Source organism: Poecilia mexicana, unplaced genomic scaffold (assembly GCF_051168715.1).
Source record: "Poecilia mexicana isolate PSO_F unplaced genomic scaffold, ASM5116871v1 scaffold_6, whole genome shotgun sequence".
NCBI lineage: Eukaryota > Metazoa > Chordata > Actinopteri > Cyprinodontiformes > Poeciliidae > Poecilia > Poecilia mexicana.
The window spans coordinates 35,130,040-35,152,059 of record NW_028263375.1 but is presented as its reverse complement, the minus strand read 5'-3'; the positions used below and the strand labels follow the sequence as shown (position 1 = coordinate 35,152,059).

The 22,020-nt window shown below is 38.9% G+C and overlaps 1 protein-coding gene across 1 annotated transcript in view; it reads right to left on the bottom strand.

Moving 5' to 3' along the window:
- Positions 1-7,137: 7,137 nt before the first annotated feature.
- Positions 7,138-22,020, bottom strand: part of slc13a1 (solute carrier family 13 member 1) — a 59,826-nt gene continuing 44,943 nt past the window's right edge. Inside the window, exons 13-16 of the mRNA XM_088006692.1 lie at positions 17,551-17,645; positions 8,310-8,471; positions 7,670-7,807; positions 7,138-7,562 (exon numbers count right to left, since the gene is read on the bottom strand). Of these exons, the coding sequence (XP_087862818.1) occupies positions 7,419-7,562; positions 7,670-7,807; positions 8,310-8,471; positions 17,551-17,645 (539 nt within the window). The 3' untranslated portion in view covers positions 7,138-7,418. The remainder of the gene's footprint in view (positions 7,563-7,669; positions 7,808-8,309; positions 8,472-17,550; positions 17,646-22,020) is intronic.

The window sequence follows — 22,020 nt, the reverse complement described above, 5'->3', positions numbered from 1 at the left end:
TGGTAAATCCCTTTCCAGTTAAAGTTATCAAAAAAGATGTTCCTATAAAATATCACATATGGAGTTAACATGTTTTTCTGAAATAATGAGCATTTATTTTTTATATGTTTGTTGCTTTTACAGGTTGAGCAGAAACAGATTTTGAAAAATTTAAAGTTTGGTTGGATAAAAATGAAAGTCTTGGATTCTGTCCTATTAAACTTTTAAATAAAATAACTACTCCAGCATGTTGGGAACCAGGGTTTTTTGTTTCTTTGTGTGTGGGGGGGGGGGTATTCTGTCTGTCTGCTGCTTCCCCTCTTCATCCACTAGAGGGCGACTGGAGGCTGCTGACTCAGCCAGTGCACCTGTGATCTATCAGGTAATCATCCTGGAGAATATGAGGAGCTGACTGCCAACACATTGAAACCAGTCGGCTCGCTCCTCCTTGCCTGTACTTACCTGTCTGCCCTCCACCACATGTGACCTCCTCATCTCCAACAAAGAATCCATTCTATCAAGAACTCACTGGAACCTGAATAACTTCAAGAACACCCACAAAGAGACCCAACCCTGGAGCCCACAGTATCTCCTCTTTGGTTAAAGTCTGTGGAATTTAAACAAGTAAGATCTTTCTGATTGGTTCAAAGATTCCATTTTTCCAACGACCTCGAACTCACCATTTTCCTCTCACTACTCTTCAGAAAACAAACAACCCTGGTAGCCCCTCCCAAGGACCAGACTCAGATTCTCACATTGTTGAGATAAACTTTATTTATCTGATTATCTGTTCTCCTGGTTGTGTTCTGTATGTGGGTAAAGAAACTGGAACCCAACATGACATTTACAGTATCTTGCAAAAGGAATCTGACCTCTTAATATGCTCCATTTTCTCAGCTCTAATCCACAAACCTCGGTGTGTTTCATTTGGGCCATCTTTATGCAACAGGAAGCAGTGGTAAAGTTGAAAATAGCTGTCACAGTGATCCAGATTCCACCTGACATGGCAATGCCTCAATCTAGTGGACGATAACAGGAACAGTAAGAAGCCCAAAGAATAATTCTTTTGGGTTGAACTGACACAAAATGTCCTCCACTGCAAGGAAGGTCAGCTGCTTTGGCCTTTTGAACAAACAATTTACACATGCTCAAAGCCAAAATTTAAAACAAATGCAAAAGGAAAACATTCTGTACCATGGTTGGTCAACCATCTTGTTTCCAGGACCAGAAGGGGAAAAAATGGGGGTGGGGGGGAATTATTAGCAGCACAAGAAAAATCAAAAACTTTAATTGCAAAAACACAATTTAAAGTCATACTGAACTTTGGAGTACACAGAAAAGAGCAATTACAACACTAAAACTTCAAAAACTGAACTTTTTACACCACAGTCAAATTAAAATAACAATTTTAACTGATAAATTATTGAATAGAACATTGTCAACATAAGACTAAATTATTTCTCTTGGGAGGTGAGCCAACCTCACCGATCCAGCTAAGATCATCCCCTGGCCTTCCAACCCTAAACGAGTGCTGCCTCACCCCATGGTCCACGTAGATCTCCTCTCCCAGCTTGATGTCTCTTGTTTTTATTAGGAGAAATGGGTCTCCCAGGCCTGGGAACTTCATTAACAGACATTTGGTGTAGAAGTTTTTGCCAGAAAGGTTCACTGGTCAGCCAAACATGGCGAGTTGCGGATGACTGTCACACAGGTGGACCTGAGAGTTTATGCAGAAGTCCTTGGTCCCCAGACTTGAAAAAGTAAATCTATGCATCTTGTCCTGCCTTCAGGGACCCCGCAAGCCACCAGCCTTGGCAGCAATAGTGAATATTCCATGGTAGTCACATGTGATGGACCTCTTGATGAAAGTCCTGATCGCAAAGAGTCATGTGGAAGATAAAAAAATATTATTTATGAATTTATTATTATTTTAATTACGGAAGTGTCAGTTTCCAAAACAAGATCCAGGAACCGGGACTTGATATCCACCCACCTCTTCTGCTGACAGTCTTCTTGCTCTCCAAAATGACAAGTCCCATTCACCTCTGGTCCTGGATGTGGCACATAAAGTCCTGGCTGGCTTTTGGAGTGCGGTGGATAGCGCTGCGCAGATCTCCAGGACCTCCTCTGCAGTGTTACAGTTCCCAGTTCAGTTGGACTTTGCAATGAAGCTCTCCACCTTGGCCAATATAGGCGTCTATGGCTCCGTTTGGCCAGGAGACAGAAACTACCTATGCATGCGGTTAGAGCTGAATATAACATGCCCTGCATCAGAACCTGGTAAGGTAGGGTCAGTAAGAGGAGGAAAAAAAAAACTCAATCAGGTGGTCCCACCTTGTCTTAAACTGAATCAACTGCAACTTATCAAAGAGGCTCCTTGTCAGGGAGGAATCCGGCCTCCACTTTCTTTTTAGGAGGTGGCGCATCAGTCAGGGTTACCTAAAAAACTTGAGAAAAGTTCCCAGGTCTGTGTCTCACTCACAGCTTTGCCTCCACCTTTTGCATTGTCTGTGGAGTTAAAGGAGATAAATACATTAAACACATCACCAAACACAAACATGGCTACCCCGAGATCAAATGCGCACATCATACTCAGCTTTAGGTTTCCGCTCTGAGCTTCCACAGCAGGGGTCCCCAAACTTTTTCCTGTGAGGGCCACATAACTTTTCCCTTCTCTGGTGGGGGGCCGGAGTCAGTTTGTAACAGAACAAGTTTGACGTTTATCACCTGCGCTGCCGGAAATTGTTGACGGGTGGGGGGGGGGGGGGCGTTTCTCGATTGTTTTTTACCCAGAAACACATGGGCAAAAACCGTGACTGAAACGGTCACTGGGACTAACTAGTATATATTCCATTGAGGGAATGTAACTATAATATATTAATTTCTCATATGTTAACATAAAGGCTCGTTTTGAAGTATAAGCTGCTACTTACAGGCATCGCTTCGAAGAATTCAACCTGGAATGCGGTGTTCATAACAGACACGTGTTCATCTGCTCTACCACTAGCAAACAACCGTACTGATTAAATAGCATAAAAGTCAAGCAGTTCCCTAAAAGTCCAACAGATGGCAGCAATGCGCCATACAAAACACCACACACTTCCTGCTAAAGCAGGAAGTGTGTGGTGGAAAATACTGGAAAATACAATAAATGAAAAAAATCTGAATGCTCTCTGGTATTGTTCAGGGGGCCGGAACAAATGTGGAGGCGGGCCGGATGCGGCCCGCGGGCCGTAGTTTGGGGACCCCTGTTCCACAGGATGCAGGACTATTGCTTGTTTCCTATTCTGAAGATTGGAATTTTGATTGTGGAGTCCTTTTTTCATCATGTTCTTTTATTTCCTTTTTTATTTCTATATTTTCTAACAGTTTTTCTGAAATGAAGCTTGATAAAGTCTTTATTCTCACTTGTGAGCCCTGCCAAGCACTGGAAAGGTTCAATGAGATCAGAACTACAAACATGTCTGCGAGTTTTACCCAGAATGCACTGCAGTTACTTGATTGCTCCTCGAAGGCTGAATGATGTCTTTAAAACTCCGCTTTTTCACCAAGCTCTTTTAATTCTTTGTTTGTAAACTCCTTTTCCTGATAGGAAGCTTGATACAGCTTTTAATTTCACTTCTGAGCTTCTGCTGAGGGCTGGAACTACACAATAAGATTTGGACTACAAAAATGTCCGCTTCATTTACCCATCATGCTTAGCGGTCGGGACTTTAAATTAGCTTTGAGTTTGACAGTTTTGATGCAAACCCTATTAAACTTTATATCGTGGGATTCAGCATGAACTTCTCTTTTAAACTATATGGGTCAGAATGAGCTTTAAAATGATTTGGGGATGGGCGAAGAACCGAACAGAAAATCAGACTTGAACTACAAACATGCCCGCTGTATTTCCCAGCATACTTTTGAGGTTGGGCCTCTAAATCAGCTTCTAGCTTACTGGCCTTTGATACAAACCCTGACAAACTATATACTGTTGAAATAAGAATGAGCTCCTCTTTCGGACTGGATGAGTTAAAACGAGCTTTGAAAAGAATTGGAGATCGGTGAAGAACCCGAACAGACTATCAGACTTGGACTATATGGCCGCTGGACTTGCCCGGAGTACATTATGGCTCCTTCTTTATTACGTACTACAGCTGCACGCTGCCATTTTGATCACAGAGAACGAATGTGCCTACAGCTGAACTGCTGTGGCTAATGCTGGGTAAGTCTTCTCCGTTTTCAGTCATTTAACCTTCTTTTGGGACCACTAAAAACCTAAAAAGCAAAGGATAGAAGAATAAAGCTCAATTTAACACAGTTTAAAACCAGATTTTGGTGTTCTCTTCAAAATAAAGGTTTGATTTATTCTACATTAATCTGATTTCAATTCCTGATTCATCTTTGGAGAATGAAAGGGGGTTCCTCAATAATCCTGTTTAAGACTTGACACATGATCCTGCACGAATATAAAAAACTCAAGTCTCAATTTAATTTAACTCGATTTAACTCTTATTTTTATCTCGGACACACAGCATGGCTTGGTCAACCATGACTGGGCTCTCCTTGGGTAGGGTGTCGAGCGACGCTTTCCAGGGCACGGGCCCCTCTCTCGGAGCAAACCCATTCCAGGGCGCCCTGCCCTTCACAAAGAAAAGAAAACTCTCCCCGGGTCTCCCGCCAGCTTCTCCGGGTTCGCTTGCGTTACTGCACTGGGCACCTCATGACGCCTATCTCCGCCACTACAGGTTTGGGGATCTGAACCCAACTCCCTTTCGATCGGCTGGGGGCGACCGAGGCCATCGCCCAGCGCTTCTGAATGGTGTTCGCCCATCCCGTAGGACCGGCTGACCCATGTTAAACTGCTGTTCACATGGAACCCTTCTCCATTTCGGCCTTCAAAGCTCTCTTTTGAGTATTTGCTACTACCACCAAGATCTGCACCCGCGGCGGCTCCACCTGGGCTCGCGCCCCAGGCTTCTGTGCTCACCGCGGCCTAGCCCTCATGGCTCTGGTTGCCGGCGGTGGCTGAGTAACACTCCACTTTAACGTCTGTCTGCTTAATACAAAATGTCCCAGTTAAAAGCAAATGGGGATAATCTAGTTGTTTCATGTTATTTTGCTCAATTAAAACAGCACAATCTTTAAAGAACTGCTTATTAATTTGACCAGAGATTTCACTTGTATTAAACGATAGCACACAATACTCGCATCTTCCTTTTGCTGATCAGATTGGTGTGTTTGATTTATGGACTACGACATTTTACAAAAGTGGTCCACAGACATAAAAAATCTCACTTGGACTAGGATAGGACGAACAATAAATCACTTATCATTTTTAAACTTTAAAATAAAAACTGGGAAACACTGCAGGATGGTGAATTTGTAATTTAAGCAAAATCAAAACCTGATAAAAGTGCAGGTAGGCCTGTCACGATAACAAATTTTGTTGAGCGATTAATTGTCCAAAAAAATCATTGCGATAAACGATAATAATGTTTCAAGACCTTTTGACACTGATTTAATGGAAATTACGTAATAATGCATGCAATTTCCTGCCATAGATAGATACACTTTATTTTCAAAAGAAGACATAACACTGGAACTGATAAACAACCAAAAACAAAAATGAAATGGATTCTCAGTTTCCATGAACAAAAAACGTACTTGAATAAAAACTAAACAACATAAAGCCAAAGTGGAAATAAATACTGCATTCAACCAAAAGAGTGCAGATTATGAAGTCTGTATACTAGATTGTCCTTCAGTAATCACTAGATTTAAATAAAGAAGATGGGCACATCCGACTACCTGATGCAATAGTTCACACTACACGATTTTTTGCCCCTATTTTCCCCTTATGATAATCTTAGATCGTTGGCCGATCTAAGATTGTCGCTGGTGATGTCGTAACCGATCATCCTGCAGTGTGTGGTGTGTTACGGTAGATCGTCGTGGCCGCTCCGATCTAAATCAGGAGGTTTCCTTGACTGGGAGCTTAACGCTGCCTGTTGAATGTGACAGGTAGCCAATCAGAAAGCGCGGATTCTCCTCGGTGCTTTTTGAGGGGAAATTATGAAGGGAATTCCAAACAGCTGACACGGCGCAACCCGAAGTCCAGCGGACATTGGAGATGATATGTGGAAACAACATTAATATTTATTCAACATTTAGTGCAAAGAATATAGAAATGAAAAGGGGAGGAGTTGGAGCCAAATTGCTACCACAGTTGATGAAGCCGGTAGGTTTTCAGCTGTTCTTCGTTAACGTGACATAAATAGGTTATAATGATTTTCATTCAGTCAGGACTTTATGCTGACTCTAGCCACATGCATCACAGGTAGATTCCAGTAAAGCATTGATTAATGCCTGATTTTAAAATTAGTTAACTGGACTTATAGCCATTATTTTGTGCCCATTTGGCTGGAAACCACACAGCACGACAAACCCGATCGAACCATTATACCGAGGATTTCTGTCGGCTACCCTGCCAGCATGCCTAGGTGGGCCCCATGTGGGGGGAAAGGAAGGCTGATATATGGGTCCCATATGGGTTTGTCCGCGGGTTCCACGATGGCCCCACATAGGTTTGTCCATTTACGGCCCATGTAGGGCCCATGTGGGCTGTGGCCCTACATGGGCAAACCCATGTGGGGCCATCGTGGAACCCGCGGACAAACCCATATGGGACCCATATATCAGCCCTCCTTTCCCCCCACATGGGGCCCACCTAGGCATGCTGGCTGGCTAATATGTCTCTCAGGTTTTGAAAATGGGCCGACAACTTGTGTCGTGTGAGCTGGACATTACACTAAGGACATGAAGGGAGGGTCAGTGGAGAGCAACGGAGTTGAGCCTTTTTTCATTCAGTGTCATCAACAGAAAGAAAAAAAGGCAGGAAGAGACGATAAAGCCGATAATTAAAATGAGGTCGATAGGTTTAATTTATCGTGCGGTTAATTGATTTATTGTTTATCGACAGGCCTAAGTGCAGGAAATAATTACTAATTTGTTCAAAAGAAAAGAGAGTGATGCTGAAGTTATTTCTATAAAAAAATTGCACTGAAATGCAAATAGTTACTAATATTAAAAGTAAAAAGTACATTATTACAATTTCACTTTAGTTCCTTTTTTATTAGCAAAAGTTCTGCTCATCACAAAGGAAATGAGAACATATTGACATCAAACTGTTTTTATTTAAAGGAGCAAATTTATACATAAAAAAGCAACACAAACTATTATCTGTATTTTTTAACCTAAAACCAGGTTTGTTCAGATAACTTCTTCATAATAATGATTTGAAACCTGCTTTTTGTATTTAGAAGAAATTGGCAAGAGGAAACACTTTTTCATGAAATGGTCTGAAGAATCTTAAAATAGAAAAAACAGTTTTATTGCTTCCTTTCTGTTTGCATGGAACAGCTTAACTTGCAAAAAAAACTGTTGTGAACCTCCTATTAAGGCATTGTGGAGTTAAAGCCTGGAAGAACTGGTGCCCATTCAGGGTATGTGTCAAGAGAGAAGAGCGGAACCCCCCATGTTGCCACTGCCAACAGGACTGCTAGAAGTCCAATCACATTGACACCAAGACCTGCCTTCACCTGTAACAGAGAAAGACAAGGGACTCCTGTCATCTCTTTGATTTGTAGCCCTTATTGTGTGTAGGGTTCAAATGTTTTAGAGCTTCTTTTTATGCTTCTGGACTCACCATATCCATGATGGTGATGTGACCATAGGCAAATACAACAGCATTGGGTGGATTGGACACTGGCAGCAGAAAGGAAAAGGATGTGCACAGTGTGGTAGGGATGAGGACATATAATGGGTTAACGTGGATGGCCTCTGCCTGAAACAAGACCAATCACAAACACAGGCTACTTGAGAACTCATGTTATATCTTGTCTATATCAATCATCAAACAGTCTGGATTCTTCAATCAAACTGTAACATCTCAAAATAAATGTGAAACTGTTGAGTATAAAAGATGAGTTCAGACAATTTTTGATTGTTTGCGTGTGCTTATATACTAGTATCATTTTTGTTCTTATTGATAAATGTATGTCTTCACTACACTGTGTAGGAAAAGAAAGAAAAATAAAAAATAGGAACTAGAGTTTAAATTGATAGGCACTGACCACAAAAACAAATATACTGGATTTTAAAACAATATTTTGCAAATATTTTGCTGAATTAGTAATTTGCTAATCTCTCCAATGAAAATAACTTTTAGTAAGAATAAAAAAAAATATTTTTATCTGACTGATACTTCATAAGATTACACAGACTGTGTACTTTCAAGGTGGGTCAGTCCACAGACTGCATGTACAACACAGAACAAGATGGCCTACCAGAGGAGAGAGAATGGGGAGGAAGATGGTGATGGTCGCAGCATTGCTGGCCAACTCTGTCAGCGTGGTTACAATGATGCAGGCAACTGTGACAGTGGCCAAGACTGGCATATCACCCAGAGGCATCAGCAGTTCAGCCACCCATAGGGACATACCTGACTCCTGCAGAAACACACAGTAGCTTTTTTTTACTAAACAGATTAGTCATAAAACTGAAAACAACTGCTTTCTGTCATTCATAAACGACAGATCAAGCGATTGTGATCCTGCATATTCGCAAGCTTTCATAAACCAATTAGGCATCACAAAACCATGTTTGATTTAGAGCAAATTTCATTAGGGTTAAGTTCCTAAAAAATTAAACACATCAGCTGCATGTGACACCTAACAATGGACAATAAATTAATAAAAATATAATACGTATTGCAATACAGATGTGATCTACTGATAACAGGTCTGATAGAATATTCAATAATTTCACTGAAGTCTGATCAAGTATTCTGGGGATGTAGGCAGAGGGAATGCTTTAACCACTCAACCCAGGGTTGCCCAGTCAGTCCTGGAGGCCCGGCATCCTGCATGTTTTAGTTCTCTCCCTGGTTTAACGCACCTGGGTCAAATGATGACTCATTAGAGGCCTAAGAATACTGAAATGGTTGTTACTATCACCAGGGAGAGAACTAAAACATGCAGGATGATGGCCCTCGAGGACCGACTTTGGACACCAATGACTTAACCTCTCATAGCCAGCTAAGTGATATAGTTGATGTCACCAAATTTGACATAAATTTATGGAAAATTTATGACATAAATTCTCCAAATTCACCAAATTTGGTGACATCAACCACTCTTTGGTTACCTAGCAATAAAATGTTAAATGACTTGAAAAGCTCACTTTCATGGTGTTGCCACCATACACTGTAAAACTAAAGTCAGTAAAATTAATAGTAAAATTCTGTAAAATATTGTTTTTGACATTTTTGTCTTGGGGAACACGTGATTCAAATGCATTTGGTGATGTTTTTGACTCTCCCATTAGCTAAGTGCTTATTTATGTGACTTAATTTACTTGTTTTAAATGTTTTAGCAATATTTTGCATATTTTATTGTTTCAAAATAAGCTTCACTTTGTAGCACTGAGGATTAAATATAATTTCTTAACGTAGTATAGTTAATTATTTCTGAAAGTGGAAAATACATACGATGAGTTTTTATGCCTTTCATACTCCTGCTAATTGATATTGTTAAGAAAATAAATTTAAAATAAGCTAGTTTTAAAACTTAACATGTCTTGATTCAAATGGCCTAATTGTGGTTTTAAAATCAGTAATGTATTCTGGCTTTTTGACCTTTATGTTACCTGTGGTTACAGCAGATGGTTTGCTAGGATCGTTTGAACTGCCTTTTTGTCTGTGTGGGAAACAATACAGTGGAAGTTCCAGCTTTTCACACTCATCTGTGAAAAGCCGTAAAAAACAGCAGGAGTTCCTGGCTTGAGAGAGGGTCAGAGATAGCTCCTGGATTGGATGAGCAAAGATACGCCTTATTTGAATAAATTAAAGATAAGAATACGCCTTCACTATAAAACTTTCTACACAGAAGTAACAAATTAGATTTGCTCTTGCAATTCTCAAAAGACGTCTTTGCTTTTCTTTCTTTCCTTCTTCTTCTTTCCATTTATGTCAGGTAAATTAATGTATGTCTCTGTTGTTCTGCAGTTTCTGTTGTAATTTGCATAAGTTGTCTTCTATTGGATTAAACTCTGAAATGAAATTCTGTGACGTCTACACTCATTGTTGTTTTCTGTGTGGCTACACGCGGCCCTCCAGGAGAACCTGGGATCTGTAAGAAGATTGAGTCAGAGATATTTCCCAAAAATATATTATAACTTAAAATCTTCTTCGACACTAATCAACCACCGCTGTGTTCAGACAATCATCACTTATTAATAACCACAAAATAAACACCAGCTCTGAAAACATAAACAGACTGAATGTTCTGCTTTTTGAGAGGGAAGCATTTGCATATTTGATGGTGTGGAATCCAGATAGGTAAAGTGGCGCTGCTGTCAGTTGCTATACAGTGATTCTTGAGAATAGGGACAAAATTAGTTTTAATTTTCACCATTTTTTTTATTTTTATTATTTCTCAACCTTATGTATGCAAATATGACAAATAATGTTTTGGAAATGTAAAGATGCTAAGGTACAGGATCCCAGTTGCAACATTTTTTTAAAAATTACATTTTTAATAGACCTTACCCAGAACTTTGTCATCACCATCTGACAAAATAAATATAAAATATTTTTTAAAATACCCTATTTGTGATATTTTTACTAATTTCTACAGACAAATGCTTCTCAAGAAACAAAAGAAATATTTAAAATAAAAAACAACAAGTCCATCTGATGGAGTTGACACAGAACTGAAGGTGGTGACAAACTAGTGAGTAAAAATAAATACTTGACACGTGTGAAGTAATGCCATTTATGTAAAATACATTAAAATTAATTAATTGAACATTTAAGTGAGATATGACAACAATTTCACTGAAAGAGTCACAAAAACTCTGACGGAGGTGACAAAAAGCCAAACTACCTCAATTTATATGATGTTATTCTGAAGGAGGCCATATTGTAGCTCATCAGGTCCATGAAATCTTTACATTATACCAAAATTAAGCTTTTATTTCACAAAATTTCATCAAAGTTTTGTAAATTACCAGTTATGGTGTTGACACATCATGGTTGTGACAAGCAACTTAGGAATAAAAAAAAGAAAAAACTAAAGAATAACAAGCTAACCAGAGCTAACTAGCTCTCCTAGCAAAGGAAGAGAAAGGAAGTGGTCATGGGGTCCTTAGAAGTTTCTGGTGCCCCCCAATAATGCCTGATTTTATTTTATTTTTTTTACATTCTTTTCATGTCTGAAGGTGTTGACAAAAACTAGGGACAAATTTCATTGGAGTTGAAAAATATATAAAAATGATTTTTAATTCAATTTATTGATACTTTTATAATTATTTATATGACTACTTGTACTTAATTGTCATAATATAGAAGTATTCCTTTAATTGTTTTAAAATATTATAATGTATTGAGTTCTGCTCCTGGATAAGGGATTTTACAGGAATCATCCACCGACTACAATGTTTAAAATAAAAAAATATTCTGCAAACACAAGGAAAATATACATTGTTGTGCTCACATGACCCAGGTTAGTTTAGTCAGATATTTGAAAGAATTATATTTTGTGTATATTTTATTCAAATTTTGTGCTTTATCCATAGGACCTGTTTTGTCCCTATTCTCAAGAATCACTGTATGGCAACAAGTCTACGTGTAGTGTAGCTGACACAGAGACAGAAACATGAGGCTACTTGGTCACTAATGATGAAACAACACTAATTCAAAGCAATTCAGAACCATGGACAGCGATCGGATCATTTTGACAAGGACCCGATCAATTTCAACTCAGCCTGCAGCAGCTAGCAACTGCTGAAGCTATGTTTATTGTTGACGCGTTGAACTGAGCACGCAGCAGCGCGCGTTGAAGCGGACAGTGGCATGCGCCGACCGCGCCGTACATGGAGCGTGTCACAGCACCTCTGGATGTTTGTTCACACAAACTGGAAAATGCTCTACCAGGCGGATCCAATGTAAACCTTAACCATAAACGGCATACCGCTGTCTTGGCTCGCAGGGTTAGGTTAGGGTTAGTGTGCTAAACCCGAACTGTCAAAAGCGTGACTATAACTCAGCCTTGGGTCCCTACTTCACCATTGTCGAGAGCGGAAAAAAGGGGTCGTAAGCTAGGCGGTTCGACTCAGGCACGTGCAGAGGGGGCTGGGGGTGCTTGAGCACCTGCCCCTTTTGCTCCTTGCCCCCATGTGCCCTTTTGATCTTTTTTTTTTTTTTTGGTATTATTATTTCCTAAGCCCTCTTCTGACACATAACATACTAAAATTATTATTATATTATTATAATAACGCTGAGTGGAGTGGAGTACCGCTCCAAGATAGCCGCCCTAAATCTCGTCAGCGACAATAGGCGAGAGCGGTCCATGAGGGTCTATCCTTATATTATGTCTATGGTTCTATCAGATGGCCATATGCTGTCAGGATCATAGACATCAATACGTAGACGCCTCATGGAGCGCTGAGTCGTACGTAACAGCACATCTTCTATGTGGCAGCAGAGGATCGGAGCTCATCAAGTCCTGTGCTGTGTGGACTTGTTTCAATCCTTTTACGAAACTAACTGGATTCACTGGCATTACCTTCCAAGGGTAAGGATGAAAGATCAGAATTACTTTGCAGCCAGAAATTCGTTTCTAAGCAACCGAGAAATATTTCCTAAGTAGCTAAATTGGCCCGAAATAACCGCTGATTGTTAGCATAGCAGCTAACGATTTCGTACTGTTTTCTAATGAGAGAGAGGTGATGAAAAACCGCTGTTGGAGGAGAAGTTAATTAAAAACCAGAGGATTTAGTGAGGAAAGATCAGTCAGGATCAGAGCTGGAGCTGCTGTTCTTCAGTCTGTTTCCAGCTCAGCTTCTCCATGTCGGTATTTAGCTATAAAGATGCTACGAGTCAGAGCCCAACATGCTGAAAATGTCTTTTTATGAATAGGAAGGAAACTTGTATGTATTTTCTATTTCACTTTTGGATCATTTCTCTTTTATCCTTGGCTTTAGCCTGTGAACCAGGACGTCTCAGAAGTCATTGAGTTCTCCCAGTGTGACCAGCAGACTGAAGCCTTTGACCAGTGTTCCCAGTATAATAAATAAATGTTTTATTCTTTCACTTTTTGTGTATTTTTAAATATCTCAACCTGAAGTATTAGTGTATCAATACAGCTTATGTAATGAAATAAGAATAATTTACTCTGTTAGAATTATTTTCACTCTTTGCTGTCAATAGCAGAGTTGACGTATAATAAATATTTTTTCTCTGGAAAAAAGTAAGAAAAATATGTAGTTCAATGATTGACAATGACTGATTTATAAATCAAAAGTCATTTCTCAATAATGTATCAAAAATAAATCCAAGAAAATAATTTGTTTCTTGTCTTGAAACGTTAAATGTACATTAAATTATGGAATTATGTAAATATGTTCTTTAATTAAACACTGAAAAAGTGTCTGTTCATCAGTGTCATTATAAAAATGGCTAGAATAATTTCTATCAAATAAAACATTGTGCTCTTTATTCAGAAATGCCCCAAAGCAATTAAATAATCACATCAAAAGTTAGAAACACTCTCTTTAGTAATTTCTTTGATTGCCAAATATATTAATGTGTGAGAGAAAATGTGTCAATGACAGGAATTAATTTAAAATACTTTGTAGAATGGCACTTTGTGAAGTTCGGTTCTTTTACTTGTATTAGCTTACTGGCACATATTCCACATTCAATATGGCGGACGCTGTTACGTATCACAGCAATGGGCCGACCTGCCCCATGAGGGGTCTACATATTAATGTCTATGGTCAGGATAGCATACATGCAGTTAGTACGCATGCCCGCGCATGCACATTAAGAAGTCCGACCGTCATTGGAGTTGTCAGTTCAGCATACGCAACAAGTTATGACGAAAATAAGTCATTACATTGTTTATAATATGATATAATATGATAACTAGATAAATATACATGCATTGTTGTGGTTTCAAAGTGTATTTAAAGCAGGTCTGGCTGCAGCTGCAGTCAACTACCACACACGTCCGTGTAAAACTCATTAACCTACTTAACCTCTAAGTCAGGATGCCATACAGCTGTTAATAACAAAGTGTATGATGATCTACGTCATGATTCTATGTTGCTGATTAAATAAAATCATATGGTAATGACTGCATATACATGTCTGAGCTAAGCATATGACTATCTGACAAAGTATGCTGATCTGACAGAACAGCGGCTAACTGGAGCTCAACGTAGCGAACGTTCCAGATTACAGAACAGTTTTTGGTGAATTAAAAAAAAAAACGTTTTTGCTGAATAAAGTGGAGTAGACCTGCTACTTGTCAGATGATGGAAAACGTTGAACGTATCGTTTCTGCTTCAGCGGTTTAAGCAGAGAGGTAATGAAATACAACAGACACTGACAGGCCTCTGCGTCTTCCTTTCTCTGAAGAACTACTGAGGGGAGGAGACAGCCAGGTGAGGAGAAACTGTTCTTATCTATCGATTCAGTGTTTTTATCATACAGACATTAGGCTGTTGTTGTTGTGCTATTAGCTAGCTGCTAGCTAACGACTTTGCCAGCAAAGCTAGATAACTGAAAAGCTTCTTCCCTGTATCGTTAATGATATCAGTCATTCTTCATTATCACTTGTGCAATAGGGGCACATTGCCCGTCCAAAACCGATCATCTCCATAATGGAAAAATGTCAGATCGTCTAATTTCCTTTGCTGCATAATGTACATTGTATTTATTTTGGCGTTAGGTAAATGTATCTTGAAGGAGAATAGCACTTAAATAATAGTCCAACAAGGATATTAATTTAGAATTAAAAATAACTCACCCTGAATTACCATGATATATAATGGTAATTCATTATATATTGCTTTGCTGGCAATATATAATGTATATAATAAAAGTGTCATTAATGAAGGAGAAAAAACTCAATCCAGACTTTAAGTTTAGGGTCTGGTTTGCAGAGTATGCAGTTCATTTTTTCCCCCAATTATTCATTGAAAAAATAAATAAATTAATTAATTAACCTCAGTTAAGTCAAATAAAATTGTAATCAAAACGTTTGGAATTGTAATGATGTCTTTAAAAAGAATGTTTTGTTTAAAAAACTTTTTTTAATTAAATAACTCATTTTTGTCTCGTGAACTTAAAAGGTTATTTGCCAAACATAAACTTTTATTTGCACACATCAGAAATCTTTTGTTGTGATTTTAGGCCCCGCCCACAACGTCATGTGAGAATCACAAGCAAAACTTTGAGTCACAAAAAAAACTTGGAATAGCAAGAAAATATTTATGACATGCGCAAATAAGTTTGTTTTGCAAATAATTTTTTCACTTCATGAGACACAAATGTTTGATTTTAATTTTTAAAAAAGTTTTTTTTAAGCAAAACTCAGTAGGCTTTTCTCATGGTGATATGCATTAACAACTAAATTTTTTATTTATTTATTTATTTATTCTTCTTTCTGCAGTTCCAGTTAAAGTTTGATGCAGCTCTGCTTTCCTGAATGGACCATCTTCATCTCCACTGCAGCAAACAGGCAGCTCTTTTTATAGATTACAGTCACTAAAAGGTCGCATTGTGCCCTTGTTTATATTTTTAATAGTGTAATTCTGTAAAGACTAAATATGTCTGGTGGTTTAGCTCTGATTTACATATCTTGCTAAATTGCAGGTTTGAATATGGCAATACTTTCCTATAACAAAATAGACCTGCAGAAAGAAATTACTAATAAAATATCTTACATATGCATAGTTGTATGCTCTATATAGAGATTTTCCTTAACTTTGATTGTATATCTCACAATTTTGTAATTGATCATTGTTTATTAAACTCTGAAAGCTGTGTGGCTTTGTTAATATTCTGTCCTAGAATGCGGTTAGATGGGCCCTTTTTTTGAGCACCTGCCCCTTTAGTGGTCTCTGCACGGCCCTGGTTCGACTGATACAATTTACAGTCTACAGTGAACTCACACATTGTGAATAATGTCAGAGTTGCTACCTATAAAATCAATTGGTCTTGTAAAGTTTTTAGCAGGTTGCCCAAGTCAACCTACTATATAATCCACTGGGGCAACATTCCGTATTATCTTCCATACACCGTACTCAACAGTCATGAACCCAACTTTTCCAGTTGTCATCAAATGTGATGAAGGCTTGGATCCCTGAAGTCACTCCCATTTGGGCCCCACCTAGGCCTGGGACGGGGGTCCGCCGTCCCCCAGCCCCTCCTGAAGCCCCACCCAGTGCGGCTACAGATGGCACGTAAAAGAGTAGACTTTTCTCATCCAGCACATTCGCGAAATTTTCGCTTGATCACAAGATATATAGAATCAGCTGATGAATGTTATATAGGTAAAAATTTTTACTTTTCCTAAAACTGCAGTAGAATTTTAACTTTGGTTAAATTAATTTAACCAAACTGGTTAAATTAAACACAGTGATAAACTGGCTAAGACAATCCAACATGTTGATATGCCAGATTTAGATCGGACCAGCTACGACGTTCTACTGACTGGACCCGATCAGTCGTAACACACCACACACTACAGGATGATCGGTTCTGATCGTTGGACGTTCATGTCGTAAGGGAGAAAATCAGGGCAAGAAATTGTGTAGTGTGATCTGGGCTTAAGTTAGTCGGATATGCCCATCTTCTCTATCTAAATCTATTGATTAGTCAAAGGCAATATAGTATACAGACTTCATAATCTGCACTCTTTTAGTTGAATGTAGTTTTTATTTACACTTTGGCTTTATGTTGTTTAGTTATTATTCAAGTGCATTTTTTATTAATGGAGCCTGAGAGTCCATTTTATTTTTTTTATTGTTTTGTTTACCAGTTCCAGTTTTTAGTGTTCTTTTGAATATAAAGTGTTTGTTTTTTTCATTTGGAAGGATATTGCTTGCATTTCAATCTGGAGAAACGCACACAGAGAAAAAGCCATCAGTTAGAAAGATTTGTTAGACTGCATTCTTGTTGTTCATTAATTATTGTTTCAACTATGTTTTGCGCAATTCTGTGCGTTTCGGTTCCATTATCTATTAAAAAAAAAAGGCGACTCAAAGACTGACTGACTAGCAGAGCAGGAGTTTAAATGAACTAATCAACCACCACTGAGTTCAGGGGAGCGCTTGTTAATAACCGCAAAATAAATATCAAGCCTGAAAACCTAATATCGTAACGGACTGAATGCTATGTTTTTAACAATCTCTGCTCAGCTTGTAATGTCTGCGCATATGCATCAGTCAAGGTGCAGAAGTGACAATTATATACTGTCGAAATGACAGATGGGCAAATCTTTCTGTCGTTTAAAAAAAAACAATGGTCAAATAAGGAAAATATTCCGTTAATGCTACCCCTGCTCAGAGCACTCCTGAGCTCAGCTAAACAAACTGAATAACATTATACCCTTTTTGACTAAAGTCAATGATTAATTTATAATTATGGTGAGTATTAGTAAATTGAGTATGCTGAGGTATCATCGGCATTTATTGTGATGAATTTGAGGCATTTTTTTCACTCAAAAAGGTAAACACAACCTTTGCTCCTTCGGCAAGTGCAAATCCTCCACCAACCAGCAGGGCAACCTTCCATGGCATCAAGGCTTGAAATTCCTCCCAGGAGATCATGGCCTCTGTATCAGCAGAGAAAAATTTTGTTATATTTTTATGTAAAATGCACAAAATATTACATAAACGGTTAACGGTCCGAAACAAGTAGATATTATCATCAGGAATGGAATTTATGTGCTTATTAATACTCTTCACAGAGTTTGATTTAATTTTTGTTTTGCAACCTGTGTTTTAAACATGTGTTTGGAAGTCCCATCTATATAATTACCACATTTAAATAGTGGAAGGCTTTGCGTATCCCTGTGATCATGTGGAGTACACAGACAAAGGCAGCTTGTGCATGCTGATTCCAGAAGTTATTATTGGGAGGTAGAATGTCCCTTTGCTGGCAGGAAAAGAGTGGAAATTGGTGTGTGAAACTGAGCTTTACCAACTGTCAGTGGAGTGGGCTTGAGAACCTGCCCCTTTTGTCCTTGATGCCCTTTGAGTTTTTTTTTTTCCTGTGTGCCAGGAGCCTGCCTGTGTCCCTCAACAATAATGTTTAGGTAAATATAATAATTTAGTAGGCAGTCTAATAGTCTCAGTCTAATAATGACTTGGTCTCATGCTGAGGATTCTCAGTTCCTCTGCCTCCATGTTGTTAAGACACTGGGCACATGGTGAGGAGGAGGGGGATGGATCTGGGCCCTCTAACTATCAAATTATGGACAAGGATATTTATTTTCAACATACATTGTTTGTGAATAAAAACAGGTCAGATGTTGAAGTTAGAAAAACTGTTCGCTACTGACAGCCTGAATTGGTCCCACTGTGTGGGCCGGAACCAGATATCCTGATATAGAGAAATGGTACCGCGACTGTCACCGCAACGCACCTCAGAGCCTCAGTACCACCTGCTCACTGTTCGCTCTCTGCTTCACCTTAACCTAATGCTACTACCAGGCGGTTCTCACCACTGCTGACGGGATCTGGGCTGGAGGTGAGCAACTGAGAATAGAAGTTACTGCAGAAGCTCATCTGCTAAACAAAGATTCAGCTCATAGCATTTGGATTCACAAAATATCACATAAACATCAGCAAAAATACTTTACCAACTATTTGGACCACAGCAACAAACATGCCACAATTAAATAAATCAAGATGTCCCAAAAGCAGGGCAGACTGGCATAGGGGCTATCGGGGGATTACAGGTAGATTCCAGAGATGCGCAGCGGCTCGCTGTTCATGCAGGGCCAGGCCAAAGTAATATGGGGCCTTAGACAGAATCATGATTTAGGCTCCCCAAGCCCCTTCTACTAAGAACCTCAGCATCACTAACAGTGTTTAAATATAGATTTAGTGAAATCCATGACAAGAAACCCATAAACTGGCTGAGTTTAAAATCAATAACTGATTATTGGTTATTATTTGCTGTAACAAACTCAGCTCTTACACGTAGATTACACCATATTGTAGCCATGGTAACACAACAAACTATCCAGATGATTCTTTGCACTTTTACAAAGTAAACTTCCTAACTAAATCTTAAATGTACAATTTATTTATTTTTTTTTATCTGCTGAATGCATTAAATAAAATTTAATAACACTGACATTCTTAATAAAAAAATGCCACAGGTTTATATCTAAGGTTTCTTTTACAATTCAACCATTTATTCAGCCTCTGAATGTCTGGAGGGGCCCTACCAGCAGCTACTGAGTTTTCTTTGCCTTGATACCTGTAAGGATTTGGTTATCTCAGTGTTAATTAGTTCCTGTGTTGTCGTGTCTTCCCCTTGATTGCCGCCACTTGTTCTTATTGAAGATATGAAAGGTGGCTATACTCTTAAATATCTAAGTAAAAGAAGTAACGCACAGAGACGTAGTTCTTGCTGCTAGGCCATAGACGAGCCGGAGATTTATTACACTACCACGGATACCTCGTTACAGTTTCTTCAGTTCAATACAAAAATCTTCATCATCATTGTCTTGTCACAAAAAAATCTCTCCAAAGTCTTAATGTCGACCTGTTTTATACCTTCTCATCTTCATCAGTGTGTGTTGGAAAGTTTCAACCAATGGCGTGCTACTGTTGTTTTGCAGAAAGATTCTGGCACGCTTTATACTGAGTGTGTATTGGACAACCTTTAAAATATTTTGGACCTCACGAACTCAACTCTGCTCCATTTCAGAATTGCTGAATAGAACAACTTATCTCAAATTGTTGATTTTATCTTGTACAAACAGACATCCTTTCCAGTAAATTCTGGCTCCATTTGCGCTTTGCACGCAAATGGAAGGAAGGAAGTCGGTCAGGTTGACCTAGTGCGAAGCCAAAGTCTCTTTCCACAGAACCGAGGTGCCAAGGTCTTTTTTCCGCCAAACAACTCCTTAAATAGTATTTCCGCTCTTACATCCCTTGTTTCCCCTGATTACCTTCCCTGTGTATTTAAACCCACCTGTGTCTCTAGTTCGCTGTTGGGTCCTTGTTGAATGCTGTGTCAAATGTCCAATGTCCATTTGTGTGTACCACCAATTGCTACCAGTAACTGAGCTCCTAGCCTCTCTGCTCACCTGTGCTGCCTGGACTTTGCGTACTGAGAATCATCATTAAAATGATAATTTTTCATCAACAAACTTGGTCCACTACGTCTATCCTCACCACCACAAAACTCCATTTCATGACAGAAGGACCAGACCTGACAGAGGTGATGTTAACGGCTTCAGGTGAAGGACTGGACAGCAAAAGGAAAGAAAAGAAACTAACAATATGGACCCAGCGGACTTTGAACACCTCAGATGGACTGTCAAAGAATTAATTGATACAGTGGCTCACCCTGCTCCACCAACATACAACTTGATATAGCCACCAACTGTATCATCACTCTGTGGGACTGGTCTCCTCGTCTCCCCTGGATGGACTTAACAGAGCTCATGGAGGAGGCGGAGTGGCACTGCCAAGCAGCTCTTGCTGTTGCAATCTGCGAAACATGGATATTTCCATCTTCCGCTCTCCGTCATCCTCCACCGGACCTTCCCCAGCCACTGCAGCCCACCAGACCTTCCACGGCAGGTCCCACCCTGACCATGCTGATTTGTTTTGGACTGTTTGTTTTATTTCCTTGTGTTCTCCGTTTGAACTGGCCCCCTGTCCGGTGCCACTCTGTTGGGTTGCTTTTGGTTTTCTTTGGACCAAAAGCAAAGAAGTCCAAAGAGTCATCTACTCCAGTTTGTCATCTGGAGTAGATGACAAACTGAAAGCCGCCAGGAGGATGAGACCAGCATGTCCTCTGATCACAAAGATCCAAAATGTTTGTAAATTTATTAAAGAAAAGAAACTCAACAAAACTTGTTCGAATTAATGACCCAACAAAACTAATAATCTCAATAATTATTTTTTCAACAAGGTGTTGAGCAATTCTGTGCGTTTCGGTTCAATTACCTAAATAAAAAAAAACAACTCAAAGACCGACTGACTGACGGGAATTTAAGTTAACTAAATTAGCTAATCAACCACTGCTGTGTTCAGGGGAGTGCTTATTAATAATTAAAAAATAAATATCAAGCCTGAAAATCTAATATTGTAATGAACTGAATGTTATGTTTTTAACGTAATATCTGTTCAGCTTGCGGAGGGCAGGTGGTTGCCACAGCAACAGATGTGCTTAAACGACACAGAGAAAGAGAGTAAAAATGTACGAGTGGTTTTGAGTTGATCACCTGTTTTGAGTTATTTTACCTTTATTTACCTTTGCTGTGGCTCATCACAGCCGCTGTAGTTTCTGAAAATTCAATATACGACAAACTTGGACCAATTACCTAATTCGTCTGTGAGTATATGTCAATCACAACAAAAATAGGACAAATATATTTCATTCATTAAAAAACAAATTACTTCTATCACAATAATTATGTGAAATTAAATGAATTGTCTAATATTTTTTAAAACAAAAACGTGCTCTCTGGCATTTTGTTTCGAGCACAGTCTGAAAGGCATTTCCTCTATCAAACATGCTATTTATTTTCATCTCTTATTAAGTGGAAATATCGATGTTGATACTTTCTCCAAAATTACTATCTTTTTCAATCATTATATCTCCACTGTTGAAAATGAGGAGCTGACATTCACAAATGATATTGACATAAAATCCAGTCTAACATCTGGTTTGAGGTGATTCCTCTGGAACTTGTTGAAGAAAAATATCCTCTTTGGTTCCTCCTATCCAGTCATGGCATAGTTACTTTGAAAAAGTAACTTTAATTGGATTACTGATTACTCCTTGAAAGAGTAACTTAGATTACTTGATTGGTAAAGTAACTAAGTTACATTAAAAGTAACTTTTTTAGTTACTTTCAGCAGCTGCTAACAACAACGCTCCACCACCTGTGACAATGACATTGATCTTTGCCAAAACTTAATTGAGAGTTATTTTATAATGGTAACATCAACAATGTTTCT